Source organism: Hyperolius riggenbachi, chromosome 5 (assembly GCF_040937935.1).
Source record: "Hyperolius riggenbachi isolate aHypRig1 chromosome 5, aHypRig1.pri, whole genome shotgun sequence".
NCBI lineage: Eukaryota > Metazoa > Chordata > Amphibia > Anura > Hyperoliidae > Hyperolius > Hyperolius riggenbachi.
This window is the reverse complement of record NC_090650.1, coordinates 320339170-320359325: the sequence shown is the minus strand read 5'-3', so window position 1 is coordinate 320359325 and position 20156 is coordinate 320339170. Positions and strand designations below refer to the sequence as shown.

Sequence of the window (20156 nt, the reverse complement as noted above, 5' to 3'; positions counted from 1 at the left end):
CTATCAGGCCCTAGGCAATGTAACCGTGGGTACATGTAAGAATGATGTGCAGGTACTCTGCAGGGGAATGAGGAGATTCTTCCTCTATTACACATTCTTCATGCACAATCTGAAAAAGGTTTATGGGTGACTGACAACACCTCTGTGTTCAATGTGTACAGCATTCTCAGTGGATTCCCTGCAGCTCTGTGGGGAGTGCATATGTATAGTACTACTGTGTAACAAAGTAAACCTGAGACAGATGAAATTAAAGTTTTATACATACCTGGGGCTTCCTCCAGCCGCCTTCAGGATAATCAGTCCCTCGTTGTCCTCCTCCACCACCTGGATCTTCTGCTATGAGTCCAGGTACTTGAGCCAGTCGGGCGTAGTGCGCATGCACACACTCCACCGCCAGGAGCATACTACACCTGTGCAGCACTATTGCGCAGGTGCAGAATGTTCCTTGCTGTGGGAACGGCATGCGGCCGGACAGCGCTGACTGGCTGAATTACCAGGACTCATAGCAGAAGATCCGGGTGGTGGAGATAAGCGCGGGACTGATTAGCCTGAAGGGGGCTGGAGGAAGCCCCAGGTATGTATAAAACTTTACTTTTCATCCATCTCAGTTACCCTTTAATTTGTAGTCACCAAACCAAATTTTAACATATCAAATTATTTGATTTCATCAGCAAAGGGAGTGCATACATTTGCATAAATCAGCATCAATGCAGAATTATTTCCATCTCGTTGACCATCTCTATTAGGGACACAGCTACACATCAGGCTTTATTCTTATAGCATAGATGTTATTTAGTGTATATATAAGAGATTCCTGTGTACACATCATATATACAGTCACAATCAGATATGTATATCTGACCTTAAAAATACGGGGACTGCTTTATTGAAGCAGCACAAGTAACTAATTTTGATTGGTTTATTTCATTTTTGTGGACTAAGCACAGCTATTACTGTATATATACTGTATATATACATTATTTTTAATGACTATTATCTGAGAAATAGAACATTTTATCATATTTTCTATTTTAATTACAGTTACAAATTCATTAGGAGTCGGACTCCAGGCACCCAAAATTGCCCGACTCCACAGCCCTGCATTTTACGGCAAGGCACATCAGTCCGTGACATCGATGTGTTGATTAAATCAGCACAGGAGCTGACAGAAGCGTTAGTGTGTTCACACCTTATGATCGAGTGGTTTATGTTCTAATGAGCATCATATTGTAGATTTACAGTAACACTGCAGTCTGCACAACCTCGAGTACCTGCTCAATTGCATAACCTGAAGGTGCTAGAGGTGTCACCTAAGACTCTTACTTAAGACTGCATAAGGAAGAGAGAGTATGTGTAAAGAAGGGTGTTGATATCAGTGTTATGTGCTAGTGAATAGGAGAAGAGTGTTGTCAAGAATAGATGAACTACAGGGTAATGGGTCATGAAAAGTTAGATGGGGCAGCAAAAATAGCAGAACAGAATATCAAGGTTGTTTTCCCTCATGTCTTCTGACCAGTTAAATGATGCAGGGAATCTGCCCCCTCACTGTTCAAGCAACATTTAATGCATTAACAGACATTTTTATTTTATGTTAAGGCCAATGTAGCGGGCAGGTTCACATTACATCTCCTACAGCAGAATGAGTATGTCTCTAAAGAAATCTGAGAGCCAAACCGGGCAATGGGTGGAGAAGTCTTAAATGAGATGTGCAGTGAAATAAAGGAGTTGCATTACTGCTCATGTTCTCTAACAAACCATGCAAGGTTGTGAGTCAGTCTACCAGTGTCCATACACAGCTAAAACTTCTGTTTTGAAAGTACTTAAAGAGAACTTTAAGTAAGGAGATATGGAGTCTGCCAAATGTATTTCCTTTCAAACAATACCAGTTGCCTGGCAGTCCTGCTGATCTCTTTAGCTGCAGTAGTGTCTGAATACCACACCAGAAACAAGCATGTGACTAATAGGGTCAAACTTGAGTCACAACATCTGATCTGCATGCTTGTCCAGGGTCTAAGGTTACGTGCATTCAAGGCAGAGAATCAGTAGGGTCGTCAGATATTCTACAGATTAAAAGGATATGTATACACACACGCACATCTGTTTCTATAGCAACATTATAGGCATCATGAATACAACAGAAGCAACAATATCTTGTTTTTTTATTTTGTTAAACTGCTCCAATAAGTATAAACTTTTTTTTTCAGAAAAGGAAGTAACAAAATTAGAAGCTAAGCAGTAAACAGAAAAAAATGCTAAACTTCCTTTTTAATAACAAGAGTGTCAATAGGTAAAACCGTTAACTGTAGTTTGACTGATAATGCACAAAGCTACAATAGTAATAATGTTGTATGTCATATGCATCAGTTAAAGCAATCCTGCTGTAAAAAGTTGATAGGGCTGCATACCATACAGCCTAGCCACCTCAGCTGTAACATACCCCTGCTGTTACCAATCTGCTGGGCACCTGATGGATCCCAGATTTTGGACTGACTTCCTGGTATGAAAGTGCAGTTATGCCTTGACGTGAGTTATAGACTGATCTGGGCATTGGTGAAATAGTCACATAAGTTGGTAGATGCAGGCCAGGAGGCGGGTCTGCTGTGCACATTCTGAAACTCACTGGGGCTCAGGAGCAGCACTTGCTGGTAACTGCAGGAAGCATGGCTGATTTGGAAAGATTACATTGTGTGCAGCCTAACCCATCTGATCAGATTCCAGCAGTTCACTACAGGGTCACTTTAATAAGTCAGGAACTGTACACCAATACAAATATATAGATTTTAGAATGATATTTAATTTTCATTTTGTCACTTATACCTTATTCTGTTTTCTACAGTCACAGACAGGTTGGGCCATTTGCAAGAAAACACTTTCTTGGAAACAAGACCAAGGTGGTAATGCTGCAGTTTGGGGACATTAGTGTCATGTAAAATTGAATATAACAAAGATATAATACTGCAAGCAATAAGAACTGGCAAGTTAAAGGAAACCTAAACTAATCGAAAAAAATCCAGTTTAACTTACCAGGGGCTTCAACCGACCCCGCGGCCTCCCTGTGCCCGTGCCGGGACAAACCAATCCGCCGGAGCCCCACAGCAACTCCGTTTTGTTTCTGACAACTCAGCCAGTCAATGGCCACTGCACCTGCGCATCCTCAACCGTGCCCCCCATTGCCGGGAGCGTGCTGCACAGTAGAGATTTTCTCGTACTGTGACTGCGCAGAACGCTCCCAGCGACAGGAGCGTGATCGAGGGCGTGTGCAGCCAGGGCCACGCAGGCGCAGTGGCCATCAACTGGCTAAGTAGACAGAAACTAAACTGCGTCACTGTGGGGGACCAGAGGATCGGTTTGCCCCGGTTCAGGCACAGGGGGCTGTAGGGGACGGTATAATTTTCAATTAGTTTAGGTTCGCTTTAAAGGGATACTGTAGGGGTAGGGGGAAAAGGAGTTGAACTTACCCATGGCTTCTAATGGTCCCCCGCAGACATCCTGTGCCCGCGCAGCCACTCACCGATGCTCCGGCCCTGTCTCTGGGTCACCTCTGGAATTTCAGACTTTAAAGTTGGAAAACCACTGTGTCTGCTTTGCCGTGTCCTCGCTCCCGCTGATGTCACCAGGAGCATACTGTGCAGGCACAGACCATACTGGGCCTGTGCAGTACGCTCCTGGTGACATCAGCGGGAGCGAGGACACGGCAACACAGGCGCAGTGGTTTTCAGACTTTAAGGTCTGAAATTCCAGAAGTGAACTGGAGGTGGGGCTGGAGCATTGGGGAGTGGATGCTCGGGCACAGGATGTCTGCGGGGGACCGTTAGAAGCCCCGGGTAAGTTCAACTCATTTTCTCCCGACCCCCCTACAGTATCCATTTAAAGAATTTTAAATACACATATGAAAAGAAATGTGCTTCTAACCCTTGAATCAAAAGTGACTTTAAAGAGAATCTGTATTGTTGAAATCGCACAAAAGTAAACATACCAGTGTGTTAGGGGACATCTCCTATTCCCCTCTGTCACAATTTCGCCACTCCCCGCCGCATTAAAAGTAGTCAAAAACAGTTTTAAAAAGTTTGTTTATAAACAAACAAAATGGCCACCAAAACAGGAAGTAGATTGATGTACAATATGTCCACACATAGAAAATACATCCATGCACAAGCAGGCTGTATACAGCTTTCCTTTTGAATCTCAAAAGATCATTTGTGTGTTTACCTTCTGTCCCCTTCTTCTCTCATGCACTGAACATTACAGGCTTCCTGCAGACAGCTCTGCCTGTGCCTGTGTTTGTAATTCCTCAGTATGTGTCAGCCAGCTACTTTCACAGCCTAACAGAGGAGGATTTTTATCCAGCTCTCTTCTATCACTGATAAGATAGCAGAGAAGCTGCTGGCTTATGTAAATAAAACACACACTGGAGTGTGCATAGAGGAACAGACCAGCACAGAAGAGTTGGCAGCCTTCCAGACACAGGCCGACAAGTCTGACAGGGGAAAGATACATTGATTTATTACAGACACCGTGATAGTACAAAGTGCTGCAGTGAGCCAGAACAGATTAGAATAGGTTTAGGAACTTGTAGGATGGTAGAAAAAACGTTGTAATTTTTGTTACAGAGTCACTTTAAGCTTCAAAGGATGAACCATCTTATCCCCCTTCCAGTCATCTGCCTAAGTGCTGCTAATAATGCACAGCTTTCAGTTTATACTTTGGAGAAGATACATTAATGCAGAAGTATTTGTGGCACCAGATAAGGATGTCTACAATTAGTAAAAAACTAGAGATTAAAGAAATGTTAGACTATTGACCATTATTTTCATGCACCTCGTCTTTACTGCCGTAAACGTACTATCTCAGACATATACAATTTTAAATAAAATATTTTACAGTCTTTTTTAGATTTGCATGAAAGTATGAAAAATATATCTGTTATATGTCTACGGTTCTCTTTACACAGTGAGAGTGTTGTGTTATTATTTGTGTACCACCATAATATTAGGAATGTAACAAGAGCATTTTTGGGAACATAGATCTTAGTCTTCACACTCTACTAGGCCTACATATTTTTTCTTTCTAAAGGTTCAGTGTGTATATGCTTGCTATGATCCCATGTTCTGAAACTAGCCTACTACCAAATAACTAAAAAACAAAAATACAATTAGAAGAATATACAAACGAAGGTGTTCATTTTTCTTACAGTTGAACCAGTTTCATTTATATGGAAGTTGGTTTGGAGAGTTTATTTCATTTTACATGACAACTTTATGATCCCGTTTTCCTCTTCTAGTGGATCACTGGAGTATGTTAGTCGACCTGCAAACCTGGCCGTCATTTACTAAAAGATATCTGCCAGTAGGTGACAACAGCTCACTACACTTACCATGGTCATAGCGAGAGTTGCTGGAACGTAACTGGATGTGCAAAAATGCACTTCTGTGCACATAACTGTAGAGAGGCCTTTTACATATAAAACCCGGGACAAGCTTGCATTTATAGGCATGTGACAGTGTATTCATTAACAACCATGGTATGGCCTGATATGATCCAGGAGAGGGTTGCAAACTTCTGCCAGACTATCTTTAATAAATGTAAGTAAGGTCTGCTGGATTACTTATGGCCTACACACATTTCCAGCCTGTGAGAGCCCTTAGTGAATGAAGTCCAAGTTTCTCCCTCCTCCATTTACTTAAAGGAAAGGTTCAGGGAGGGTGGGCAAAAAATAAAAATCAAATTCCACTTACCTGGGGCTTCCTCCAGCCCGTGGCAGGCAGGAGGTGCCCTCGCCGCCGCTCCACAGGCTCCCGGTGGTCTCCGGTGGCGCGCCCGACCTGGCCAGGCCGGGCTCTTCTGCGCTCCAAGGCCCGGAACTTCTGCGTCCCAGGCCGGCGCTCTGACGTCATCGGACGTCCTCCGTGCTCTACTGCGCATGCGCAGAACTACTGCGCATGCGCAGTAGAGCACGGAGGACGTCCGATGACGTCAGAGCGCCAGCGTGGGACGCAGAAGTTCCGGGCCTTGGAGCGCAGAAGAGCCCGACCTGGCAGCCGGCCTGGCGCGCCACCGGAGACCACCGGGAGCCTGTGGAGCGGCGGCGAGGGCACCTCCTGCCTGCCACGGGCTGGAGGAAGCCCCAGGTAAGTGGAATTTGATTTTTATTTTTTACCCACCCTCCCTGAACCTTCCCTTTAAACACTTCCCACAGAGCTGCAATACTTTTATTCAACACTAGAGGGGAACTGTAAAGAGCATCAATGTGGGGCACATTACCTCAGAAAAAAAAGAGATGGTTGGGGTAGACTTGTTGCTAGCCCTGTATCTACAATCATTTGGTTTTAATCTCCATAATAATTTAAAGGTATCAAATTGATAGGATTACAATGATTTAACCAACAGTAGTAAATGTTTGGGCACAGAATTAATGAATAGACTAGGCCAAGAAAATGTGAGGGAGCAAGCCAAGCCATAATTAGAGATGGACAGTAAGATGCTAATTATTCTAGCTTACATGCAACACATCCAATCTTGATTGGCCAATAACTGACCAATTTTACCACCTCCATGTAGAGAGAGCTTAATTACACAGTCAGCTCATGGTATTCAAAATCTCTTGGCCTTCAGGTGGTCAAATTGGCCAGTGATTGGCTCATCAACATTGGATGTGTGTACCAGGCTTTAGGGTGCATGCACATCCAATTTTGATTGGCCAATCACTGACCAATTTTACTCCTTCCATGTAGTATGAGGACCAACAGATTTTGAATACTGTACTATGAACAGTTGTGCAGGTAAGCTCTCATACTACATGAAAGTGGTAACGTTGGCCATTCATTGGCTAATCAAAATTTAATGCGAGTACATAGTGGCCATACGCTGTTAAATTGCCATACAATGTGGCAAACAGATCAATTCCTCTCTCATCTAAATCTTATCACAGAAGGATCGAAACCCCCCATACACAGTACACAGATTTTCAATTAATTTCACCATGAAACCTATTGAACTACAGCGTTACACTGTTCCATACATTGCAACGCTATGGGCTGTCGGTCTACCGTCTGATTGTAATTTTGAGCGATTTTTGCCAAGAATCGATCAAAATTGTCGGTGCATCATAGATAACCGGCAGATTTGATCCCAGTGATTGAATCTGCCAGTAAAAGTTGATGTGTGTATGGCCAGCTTTAGATTCGAATTGGGCCAATCAAATTCACCTCCTGCTGATTTTGAGTGTACATAATTCAAGTTGCATACAATTCGCATGCAAGCTGTGATTATTAGCATCTCATTAACCATATATGGACATAAATAGTGCCCAGAGGGTGTCGAAAGTCAGTGTTTTTTTGCAAGATTTTTGCATTCCTTATATTGTCTGCTGGTCAAATAAATGTATACATAGCCCAATCAAAATAATCTTTAATGGCTTTCAAGGTTTGTCGTGGCAGGCCAAGAGGTGTTCATGGAACTCTCATACTAGCAGGATCACTGCTAAGCTCCAAAGACCCGTTAATGTTATATTCAAGGAAATCAACAGTTCTAGTAGTGAAGACAAATAATAGATATCTCAGATATAAGGTTTACATGCTTACAGTGAAATCTCTGAGTTACAATTCAAACTAAACTGAAATAGTCAGGGCAGTTTAGCATGCAAGGTAAATGAAGAGGTCAGCAGACAAGCGGCACACAGGCTTTCTCTAGTGACATCCAAAAGCTCATGTGGTGCTTTAGCCATTCAGAATAAACCCCGGAGTTCTCAGTATTTAAAGACTGCCAAATGTATTCATTTCCTTGACTTTTCCCATAAATGTGAGGGGAAATAAAGTGGAAATGTATCCCAAATACACCTGGCATAACCATAAAATAGTGCTTTGTACATCCTTAGTGTAGAGGTGGTATGATGAGCGGTCATTCTGGAGTCAGAAGGGGAAAGCCCAGGTTACATTTGGCTAGCGATGGGTGATACACAGTGCTATGTACTTTCTTTGTTTCAGCTGCGCACTTGGTGATTTTAGTGGCCTATTATTTTTCTAGAAACATAACTTGAACTGATGGAAGTGTTTACATTCATTTGATAGTGTTATAAATCGAGTCAGCTTCTTTGTTCTGCCTTTGGAAGCTCAACATCTGACATACTGTATCTGTAAATGAATAAAAAAAAATTTCCATTACTCATTCTGACAAAGAAAAATCCAATGTCTAATGCGGCAAAAGGAACCTCCAGGCCAAGGCACACTAGCAGGCCTACTACGAAGCATGGCCATCCATGGGCACAGGCTGCTCAACGTACCACTTCCCTGCAAAAGACTGACTTTGCCAAAAGGAATAGAAAAAAAAAAAGTTTTAAAAAAATAAATATTTCTTGCATTCAAAACCGTAACAAAATGTGCATTTGATCAAGCCACTATTCATATCTCAGAGGCAGTGAGTGATCTGAAATGTCTGAGGAAAGCATCCGTACCAAATAAGGCCTCAATTCACTAAGCTTAACTCCTGTCCTTAATAACTCTTCTGAGCTGTTTTACAGTTATCACAATTATATCACCATGGTGATAACTGTAAAACAGCTCAGAAGAGTTATTAAAGACAGGAGTTAAGCTTAGTGAATTGAGGCCTATGTGTGTCAGCGCCAAATATCTGGCTAAGTATAATACCTTCTTGGTAATCAGTGTGCCCAGTGGTTACACTTCTTTGGGCCAGACTTCTACAGCTAAAATTATCTTTTCAAAACTTTGGCCATGTGAATTGAAGCAGTCCAGTTGAAGGACTTAATACTGGATTGGGCTGCTTGGTATCAATATACTGTTTAGTCTGAGGGTGGCTACAAGAGCCTTCTGAGATGACTGCAGCTTGCATCTATGGGAGTCTGTGTTGGAAGAAGGAACAGGAGGTGAGGAGGTTCCTGTCCAGATACATAAACAGTAATTTGACGTCGGCTACAAACAGGGCTCATATATATATATACAGATAGAAATAAACTTTGCTACTGAGTGCCTTAACAGAACTAGGACACACTTCGACATGATGATGGCCTTTAATGCCTGGCTGCTAATCACAAATATGCCAAAATGGTTGATAAGGAACAGCGGCAGGAACTAACACACATTTTGAAGCCAATCCATTGCACATCATTACCAGCAAATTAATAGCGGCCTTAGCATGGAAGCCGACCCATCTGCACTACTAAAACTGGAGCATACTGAAAATTGTATAAAATAAGAATAAAAGGATGGCAGGTCTAGTACAGCAAGATTCTTCGTTCTATCGCCTTTCGACAGATGGGGCATTCGCTCATCCGGTCTCCACACAGCTGACAAGTTCCATGGCCGCACATGAAGATCATATTCTTCAGCCGATCCAAACACACAGGACACATGGTCTAAAAGGGGGGGAAAAAAACATGGAATTAGTATCAAATATGCAAAAATATTCAACATTTAACGCATATGGTTGCACTTGGGAAAATAATGAATCAGAAAAACTACCAAGACCAGCCATATCACTGACAGACTGTGGGGGACATTTATCAAGAGTGTCTGAGATAAAATACTGGTAGGCTTTTAGAAATCCATGGAGAACTGTCTCAGACATCTTAAGAAATCACTAGTGCAGTTTCCTTCTAAAACTGTTGTGAAATAGGAGGAGTTAGGAAGGTCTCTCAGGTTTGCTGTATTGCATCAATGCCCAGCACTGGAATTATAGCACAGAACAGCTTCACAGGACACCTGGCAGCAGGGGGGAGGAGCACTTCATAAATCATGTCTAGCCTGTAGAACTGCCATTAAACACTTCTTAATCTGCAGCAGTTTAGGAATGGATTTGCTCTTTTCCTAACTGTAGTGCAGTTCTAAAAATCCACAAACTGACGCTGTTAAGTAGGATTTAAGAATTTTCTTATCATGCAGAACAGTTCCCCTACTGGTTAGAACGGTTTAAGAAAAAAAAAAAACTGTCGGTAATGCTTTGATAAATCTGGCCCTGTGTTTTAAAGTAAACCTGAAGTGAGAAAACTTACTACAGGTTTGATGCTTACCTAAGAGGAGATAAGGCTCTAGATAGTATATAGCTTTCTCATTCCTCTATCTGTCTCACTGCTGTTGCTATGTCCCTGGTAGTAGCTATTTAACCGCCCTTCAGAACTACTTGCGGCCCCGCAAGTAGCCCCCGAGGGTGAGCACATCCGTACTGCGAATTAGCAAGTCCAAGCTCATGCATGCGAAGTACGGAGGCGGTTATCCACTGAACAGCTATTTGCGGACGCAAGTAGTACCAAACAGCTATTTATGCATAGTTGAAATGCTTGTAATGTATAAGACTTATCAGGTAAGGTTTATTTTTTTGGGGTAGCATACTTGTCAGCATGGAATTACAGTTTAAGCTCTGCCATTCCTTTCTCCCCACCATGTGGATTAAAAGCCTGTGGTAGTTCCCATTTCAACTATGCAGTTTCAAAACACAAGAATAATTGCCCTCACCCTATTGTCTGGTTGCCACTGATGTGATTAGTGCTCCTGTATTTATTTTGGGCACATGGCAGGCATAAAAGCTATGAAATGACCAGCCCCATACCCTGTACACACTGCAGCATCAGCAGCAGGCACGGGAAACATAATTACCATGCAGCCATACACTTATAAATAGGACTGTAAGGGCCTGAGCCCACTAATGCAGTTGTGTACGCTTTTCAGAATCTGTTACATTGATGTGTAACTGAAAATCGGACGCAACTGCGTCAGTGGGCTCAGGCCCTGAATGTGCTCTTTAGCACTATCAGAAGCCGAGGCAGAGACTGTCTGACAACTGATGATGCCAGAACCAATCACCTGCTAGATATGTCCCAAAACTGTATCAAACGTATTGGTTTCTGCAGTATCATTTGAGAAAATAAGGAAAACATACAGTTAGGAACCAGGGAAGACAAAAGTAAAAATTCATTTTTTGTTATAACAAACCTAGTCAAACACAAGTCTTCCTGTAATTCAATGTGATTAACCTCCCTGGTGGTAACTCCGAGCTACGGAGCGCAGCAGGCGGTTTTTATTCACTCCCCGGGAGATACAGACGCAGGCAGCCATTCTACTTCCTCTCAAGGAGGCTCTGAATCACTCTAGTGAGAATGCCGTCAGTGATCTCACTACATAGTTACCCAGAGGACAGAGGGAAAATTGCAGCACTGGAGCCCAGAGAGGTGAGTGCTGGGGCTGCTGCTGGCTTTCTGGCAGCAGGATTTTTTTTTTTTCTTTACTGGTTTTAGGGTCTGAAACGTTCAGAAAAGACCATAAAATCTGGAAATAATCACACCGCCAGGGAGGTTAAAGTAAAAAAAAAAAAAAACCTATTTTCCAATTTGTAGCCAATTAAGAATTTCCACAACTGACTGAGATCAAGCTGCTTTCCTTTTTTTTTTCTCTACTCTGGATATTTGGACTGGAGTATTGCTGACTGTCCAAAAACTCTCAACACCTATATACCAATACCACTGACCAACAGCAAACTGTCAAGCCTATCTACTAGTTTCTATCAGTCAAGGGAAAGCATTACCAATCTTCAGTGGGGGGCTGTAAATACATCTTCGGGCCAAGCAGTCCATGGAGGCAATTTATGCGCCCCCCCCCCCCCCCCCGCCCTAAATGGCCTGCACCATTTACAAACCTACCTCAGGGGGAGGTTCATATTATAAAAACACTGCTCAAGGTCAAACCAACCGCCTGATTTAGGTGGCAGTACAAGAATACATACAGCCAAACAAACAGAGCTAGACCACTGCAAAGCAGATTATAAATCCCTACTATGAGTATTACAGTTTGCTTCTCACACGGTTACACTGAATAAGCCCCATGATGTAGAAATAATAATTAGCTGTAATGTTGTTTCATGTTTTATATAGAAATGATATCATTGAAGCATTATATCTGTTTTTTTTCCCCTGATGTGATTTTTCAGGATTACCTGTTCTTTTATATCTTGCAGTTGCTGCTGTAGTTTCTGTACATCTGCATTGACATTGGTATTGTCCTTGTCCTTCTGTAAAACTGGAATGTTTCCTCCAACTAGAAAGCACAGCACAAAATCCCAGTGTTAAGAGATTAAGACAGAAAGACATATGGTAAATATATGTACAATGAGCGCCCACAAGTGATACTGGAATTGTGAAAACTATTTTTAATGCATATATTTATTTTTTTAAATGTACAAAGTAATGTCTATGAAATGAATTAAAGGATACATGAGACAGTCCCTGATCTTAACTAATTAATGCAAACACACAGATCATTTATTCTGATTCCGTTGCAAATTAGCGCTGTAAAATGAAGACTGGAAGCAGGGCAAACAGTGATAGCAACAGTCATTCCCACATACAGCGAGGAAGGGAAACTCTGTGCATAAAGCCACAGACTTCCTGCTCATCCATGACAGATTACATTATAGATAAAAAACAAAAAAAACAAAACAAAACAAGACAAAACACTTGAAAATCTACACAAAAGAAAGCAGAAAACATATAGTAGGCAAATCCTTATTTGCTATGTCTGCAATAAGACTGCTTTTTGTGCTTTGAAAAGTATTTGAAGCTGTGCTTTATTTTATATGTGCTTGTCTTTCCCACTGCTCCTGCAGCACTAAAAAAAGATATATTCTCCCAGGCAGAGTCTATTGTTCCTCAATGTGACAATTTTCTATGGGTCTGTCAGTCAAGCAGTCTGTCTAATTAGAATCTGTGCACTATTCAGATGTGTTGCTGCTAATAACTCAAAGGGGGAAAAAAGGTAAAAATTACAGCTTCATCCCCATTTACTGGCCAATGATGCTACATGGATTTCTACTTTAGAATGATCTGTGTGTTATGGCCACTCATACTGCAGCAAGATCATTCTTGAAGCAGACACATGTATAAGTAATGTACTAGCTTTCATCTGAATAAAACATGAAAATAAATAAGATTTTCTATATTGCCTGTTTAAGATGATGGGATAGAGGACTAAAATCACTAGGGAATACTCACACAGCTCAGGGTGACACCGAACTACTAAGGACATATAAAGGGCTAAAAGAGACCAACAAGCTCTTTATGAAAAGGCAAAGATAAATGTAAGTTTGCCTTCTTAAAGCAGAAGGTATTTGCAATAATTCAGTTGTAAGTGAGCAACTGTATTTTTCTATGATGCATTATTCCGGAGATGATTAGCATATTGTTTATTCTCCTGAAAGCAAGGCTGCTCATCCACTAGAACAACCAATAAGCCTTTACACTAAAGGAAAATCTAACATGCTAGAAAATGTGAAGGTTTGAATTAGAATATCATAATGAATAATGGTCACTTGCAGTACATTTATGATCAATACAACTCCGACAATATAAGAAGTCATCTTACCTAGGTCATCTGTGGAGTCCTCTGTTCCTTTCCCACTACAGCACATAACAAAAGGCACTCTTCGCTCAACTAAAGCACGACACTGAACACACTTCTTCATAAGGCTTGCACAGTCTGGAAAAGTTTGACACGTTTAAATCATGTGCTTTTGAGTGTATGAACTATTCAGTGTTATTAACATTCTGCATAAGGCACATTACAGTATATGACATCTAAATACAGTTTTCTCTTACCAAGTCACCATTATGTAACCCAAAGAGGGCATAAAAAGCTCCATGTGACAGACCCCTCTCCAGGTCTCAAGAATCCCTTTTCCTCATACTATAATAAGATGTGGGTACACACATACTTTAGGTCTCTCAGCAATGCATTGTGGCCACTGTGCACACTAGATTTTTGGCAGCTGGCCCAGCCAACCATTCGCTGTTAATTACTGTATTTTTTGGCATATAAGACGCACTTTCTGTACCATAAATATAGGGAGAAAAAGTCCCTACATTATATATGTGAAATACAGGGAGTACCCAACTTACGAACGCCCACCGATACGAACTGCCGCAATGTCAGGGACTGTCTATATTCTTCCCATGTCCTCCTCCTCTATCCCCCCTCCCCTGTACAAGTATATGCAGCGGCATGCGCTGCTTGACGCTCCTCATGTGCCCCCGGAATAGCAACAGAACATCTCGGTCCTCGGTCACCTCCTCGGCCCCGCAAGAGGTTGAATCCTGTGTACGAGGCTTACGATAAATCACTGGAAGAGAGAGAGAGCGGCAGCACTATGGTGTAAAATGTAGTGCAGTATAACCTCATTTCAAAGCCAACGGATTTTGGAAGTTTAAAGAAAACTAGTAAGACCTAAAGGAGAGAAATATAGAAACGTCCCTCGGTAGAGGGGAAGACTTTGGATACTACAGACTACCAGTTAATGCCAAGACCCCTGGGAGTTTGCAGCTGTGCTCCTGTACTTGAACGGGTGCAGCCGCACTGCGCAGGACAGCTTGCGAAATGCAGAGCATGACTGGCCACCTGTGCAGTGCGGCTGTTCTATGCTGAAAAGCCCTTGTCAAGGAGCGCCTGGGTTCCCAGCGCTAGAACGGTGAGGCGGAGCAGGACACCTCTACTGAGGCAAGTATCGATTTATTCTAGCTATCCAAATTTATTTATTTTTTCAATACAGGGTTATGTTTAAAAAATTTGAACATTTAAATTTTCCTGAAAAGGGTCTACAAAGGGAATTTGTGGAGACAAGCAATTGCTTCAAGCGCAGAGCAAAATCAATCAATTAAAAATGATGCTTTATGATATTCACGAATATAAAAAAAATGATGCTTTATAATATTAAATAATATATGAAAGAATGACAGATCAGTGGATCATTGCAAGGATTGAATTAACAAACACACTTTAAAAAATCTCTGTAATTTTAAGACAGGGAATGTGCAACAAATCAAGAGTGCATGCTAGGTGAATCAAGCGTCAATCCATCAATGACAGATACACAGGCAAGACACAAAAAAAGGACATCAGAAAGAGAATCAAACAAAGTAAAATGAATGGCAGTTACAGGAAATTCCGTGGACACGTCATTCTGCAGATCGGTTTATGTTAAGGGCCCTTTTACACTTAATCAGTTGCTCTCAGTTAAAACGGAAAGAAAACTGATTTTCAAAGTAATTCCATTCCCCTTTTTTCCTATGGCACCTTTCACACTTAACGCGTTTTAACTGAAATCTTCTTCCCAATGCACTGCTATGAAAAAAACGCATACTAAAGCACACTATGGCCTAGTGCACACCAGAGCGGTTCGGCTGCAGTTTGCGATCCGCTTGCGGGTGCGGATCTGCTAGGGTAATGTATTTCAATGGGCTGGTGCACACCAGAGCGGGAGGCGTTTTGCAGAAACGCATACTCCCGGGCTGCTGCAGATTTTGGATTGCGGATGCGTTTCTGCCTCAATGTTAAGTATAGGAAAAACGCAAACCGCTCTGAAAAACAGCACTTCAGAGCGGTTTGCCAGGCGTTTTTTGTTACAGTAGCTGTTCAGTAACAGCTTTACTGTAACAATACATGAAATCTACTATACCAAAACCGCTACACAAAACGCTAGCTGAAACGCTGCAGAAAAAGAAGAAAAAGCGTTTCAAAATCTGCTAGCGTTTTGCGGATCTGCTCGCGGTTTTTGGTGTGCACCAGGCCTAAGGGCCTGTACACACTGCTGCGCTTGCCTTTATGAGAATAGAAAAAGCGCATCGCATCAGTGTGTACAGGTCTTCACGATTTTCATTATTTTTCAAAAGACCTTGCGATTTAAAAACGCATGCGATTTGAAAAGCGCAGCGCAGCAGTGTATACAGGCCCTAACGCATACCAACTGATTAAGTGTAAACGGGGCCTAAGGACAAAGCAGTAGTTTAGTTATGCATTCCCAAGGTCATAGAGAACTTGAATAGTGCTAACATATGTCAGCAGCCTAAAACTGGAAATGTGAGTACAGCCACAGGAGGAGAAAACATTAGCTTACTACACAGCCAGCTTTCAGTGTGTGCAGCGGACATGTGATTTACTGCATTACAAAGAGTGCTGGAAAAAAAATTGATATCCAACGGGTAATCATCAGGCAGGACTCAAATATCTGAACCTAACAGAAACGGCAATATCACTGACCACACAAATTCTGGTATTGACATTTAATAATCTGGACAATTTAAGCCCTTGAGGACTCCAACTGTGAAATTCCATATTTTCATGTAATAAAAAGAAGTGCTCACAGTAATTGTAGCAATATATATCCACAGCACGCACTATATATATAACAGTATAGCTGCAAAAGGAGCTGCAAAGCAGTTCCTAAGGACACATTTGTATCCACAGCACCAGATGATAGAGAAAAAATGCAAATGAATGTGGGATTCCCAGATGTAATGGCGATTTATAACATAGTATATATTGCAGGAAAGCCCAGGAAAGTCAAAAGGCAGATCTTGCATAATGACAGTGTTATTCCATGACAGTTATATAAAACACTTTCAGCTTTTCCTTAAAGCGAGAAAATCATTGTCTACTTACAAATTTCCTATGAGACAAATCAATCAAGGAGTGAGTCCCTAAAGCCTGGTACACACACACACACACACACACACACACACACACACACACACACACACACACACACACACACACTTTTGATAGGCCAATTGTATCACCTCCATGCAGCAAAACTTTCAACAGATTTTGAATACTATAAGCAGATTGTGTAGGTAATCTATCCTACTACATGGAGGTGGTAAAACTGGCGAATCACTGGCCAATCAAAACTGGATGTGTGTACCTAGCTTAACCACTTCAGCCTTCAGTCGTTTTCACTTTATGCATCCAAGCAATGTTCACCTCCCATTCATTAGCCTATAACTTTATCACTACTTATCAGAATGAACTGATCTATATCTTGTTTTTTCCGCCACCAATTAGGCTTTCTTTGGGTGGTACATTTTGCTAAGAGCCACTTTACTGTAAATGCATTTTAACAGGAAGAATAAGAGAAAAATGGAAAAAAAATTCATTATTTCTCAGTTTTCAGCCATTATAGTTTTAAAATAATACATGCCTCCATAATTAAAACTCACGTATTTGCCCATATGTCCTGGTTATTACACCGTTAAAATTATGTCCCTGTAACAATGTATGGCGACAATATTTTATATGGAAATAAAGGTGAATTTTTTCCGTTTTGCATCGATCACTATTTACAAGTTTAAAATAAAAAAAGTATAGAAATATTTCATCTTTACATTGATATTTAAAAAGTTTAAACCCTTCGGTAAATATTTACATTTCTTTTTTTTTTTATTATTGTAATTTTTTTTTATATTAAACATTTTATTTGGGTATTTTTTGGGAGGGTGGGATGTAAACAGAACTTTTATAATGTAAATGTGTGTTAAGGTTTTTTTTTTACTTTTAGTTGTAGTTTTACTTTTTGGCCACAAGATGGCGGCCATGAGTTTGTTTACATGACGTCACTCTAATCGTAACATACGCTTAGAGGGACGTATGGGGGACGCAACAGCCAGAAAAAGCGGAGCTTCTGAGAGAAGCTGTCGCTTTTTCTGCGGGGGAGAGGAATCAGTGATCGGGCACCATAGACCGATTCACTGATTCGTGGGCTAACGATCCGCGGCCGGGAGCGCGTGTGCACACGTGCGATTGGCCGCGGGAGCGCGTGGACGCGCACATGGCCTCCTGGGCGTAGCTAGTACGTCCAGGAGGCCAAAGTAGTTAAAGGGATCTTAGAGCGCCTGGTTTCAAATAGCTAAAAGGACTGATATGTTTGGGAAGTTAACACCCCACCCCCTTCCTTTTCACTGCCACTATCAAGGGCTGTTGTGAAGTTCATCAAGTGGGAATTATCTTAACTGTATGAAGCAGTGTCCCCCCCCCCCTCCCTAATGCTGAATAGGTTTGTTAGATCTCAACTTCTGGGCAATTAAGTCTAATTCAAAGAGTCTTTATCTGCATTCCATTTTCTGCTGCTTGCAGACAGTGAAGTAGAAGACTACTACCTGTAATTAACCCTTAAGGCTACTTACACACTAAGACGTTGCGTTAGGTGCTACGTTAAGGTCGCATAACGTGCACCTAACGCAACGTATGGTGGTGCGGGAGAGGACAGTAGAGTGAGCCGCGTTAGGCGGCTCTATCCGCATAAGGTCTCCCAGGGTGGCGCTGATTGGCCGGCGGGACCACGTGATGCGGAGCGAGACACTCCGGCATCACGTGGTCCCGCCGGCCAATCAACGGCCGCCAGTGCAGTGCATATTAAGTAGCCATGTGCGTGGCTACTGTAGCGACATCTCCTCGCCTCCTTTCCGCCCCCCACTGAGCATGTGCAAACAGTCTAACGCGGCTAAAGCCGCTAGAACGCACAGCATGCTGCACTTTCACTACAACGTGCAGCGTTACATGTAACGCAACGTGGGCAGTGTGAACAGCCCACTTGTGTTACATTGCTGTGCGTTGGGGGAGCGTTACAGGCTGCACTAACGTGCGCCTGTAACGTCCCTGTGTGGAAGCAGCCTAAATGTAAAAACATGAGCCACAATTTTAGCACACATTTTTTATGTACTATTGAGCTGCCCTGGGAGTTAAAAATTATGCTAGGTTCTCTTTAAGAATGTTCAGAGGCAAACTCGGACGCTGTCGTCTTACAACTAGAAACAGGCCTTTCCTTCTGGAGAGTTCCACCTTCACATCCTGTAATCTCACACCATGTGACTTAACACCGCACCATCTTGTTTTATTAACCACAATTGCAAGGGATTTAAAGGATACTAAAGAAGAATACTTTGCACGGCATATCAAGCCAAATTTACTGTAAACAAACCACAGTTATGGACTTATTGATGGTGCATCCAACTTACACAGACCACACAAAAAGACTGGACATACACAGTGCAGAAAGCCAGCATGTTTCAGACCTTGATCAGGTCCTTCCGGAAGGAAATCTGTATATTATTACTATTCACATACTTAAATAGAAAGAACACCAAGTAAGTATGGACAAGCCACACCCTGTACACAACACAAATTAATATATACATGTGTGACCTTTTCACATAAACTATGTGCAAGTATTGTAGAAAATATTGAAACATGCAGCCTAAGTAACACAATTAGCATAAAATAATGTAAATAAAACAAAACCAAAATCAATGTTCAATTCATTGGGTCATAGTGTCTTTAATATAGATGTCCATTTTCCCCTTGTCAACAGGATAGCACATGCTAGTGTTTGCCCATACTTTTCTTAGTATATTTGACATATTTGTAAAAAGTGATAGAGTGTAAGGCCTCGTTCACATCAGGGCCGTTTCTGTGCGCTTTTTACAGCGCACTGTCCTGTGCGAACAGCAAGGTATTTACTTTCCCATGTAACTAAATGTAGCTGGTTCACATCTATGCGCTGCACTGAGCAGCGTTACAGAAACGTAGGGTTGCATGCATTTCTGTGCGTTGAGCTGGAAAGCGCACATCAATGCAAGTGAATGGGTGCGCTTTTTTAGCACATAGAAGCACGTACAAGCGCATAGAAGCGCATGCGTTTTTTACCCCTAATTGGAGAAAAAAATACATTTACATACAAAAACAAAGTTTTATTGACAACTGCTGCTGGTACAACAAGCAAAACGTGCTTTAAAGAAGCGCAGCGCAACGCACAGAAACGCGTGCACAAGCGCATGCATTTTTTACCACGCGCTTTCACACGTTTTTCAGCACAGCAGATGTGAACGAGGCCTAAAGCTGATGTAAGAGTGTCGGAGCACTATTAAAGTTTCAATAACCCTTTGCAGGTTGCTTCATTTAACGAAAGCAGAGACATTGACATGAAGCATGTTAATTCCTTCTCCAGATAACAGGGGGTATAAAAGTACTGATTATTAACACTTTTCCCCAAAGGACTGAAATACTATTATGATATTAAATGACGGATATTGATTTTCTGTAAATTATTACTTTTCAGTGAGTATATTCTTCTGAAATAATTCTTCACTGCATGCACATTCGGAAGTTGTAATAAGCTTATTATATGCAGTGTAGGTGATTATTATACATACTGTATATAGGGTTAGATATAGATATTTTAAGTTGTGAAGAGTATAGTTTGCCTTGCCAATACTTCCTGGATACAGTTTCTGTTTAGTGATGTAAGAGTGTGTGCGTGATGTAATATGCCATGTGAAGCATTCCAATTCACCTGAGTTTAGTAACAAAATCCCTAACATGGGCAGAGTGGGA

The 20156-nt window shown here is 41.7% G+C and overlaps 1 protein-coding gene across 3 annotated transcripts in view; it reads right to left on the bottom strand.

The window, feature by feature from the left end:
* Window positions 1–7390: 7390 nt before the first annotated feature.
* Window positions 7391–20156, bottom strand: part of MIB1 (MIB E3 ubiquitin protein ligase 1) — a 163115-nt gene continuing 150349 nt past the window's right edge. For 2 of the 3 annotated variants that reach the window (XM_068237245.1, XM_068237243.1), the window contains exons 19-22: window positions 13362–13475; window positions 11938–12038; window positions 9234–9367; window positions 7391–8129 (exon numbers count right to left, since the gene is read on the bottom strand). In XM_068237245.1, the coding sequence (XP_068093346.1) occupies window positions 8081–8129; window positions 9234–9367; window positions 11938–12038; window positions 13362–13475 (398 nt within the window). In that variant the 3' untranslated portion in view covers window positions 7391–8080. Of the gene's footprint in view, window positions 8130–8578; window positions 9368–11937; window positions 12039–13361; window positions 13476–20156 lie in introns of those variants that run through there. The other variant, XM_068237244.1, reaches the window with a different exon arrangement.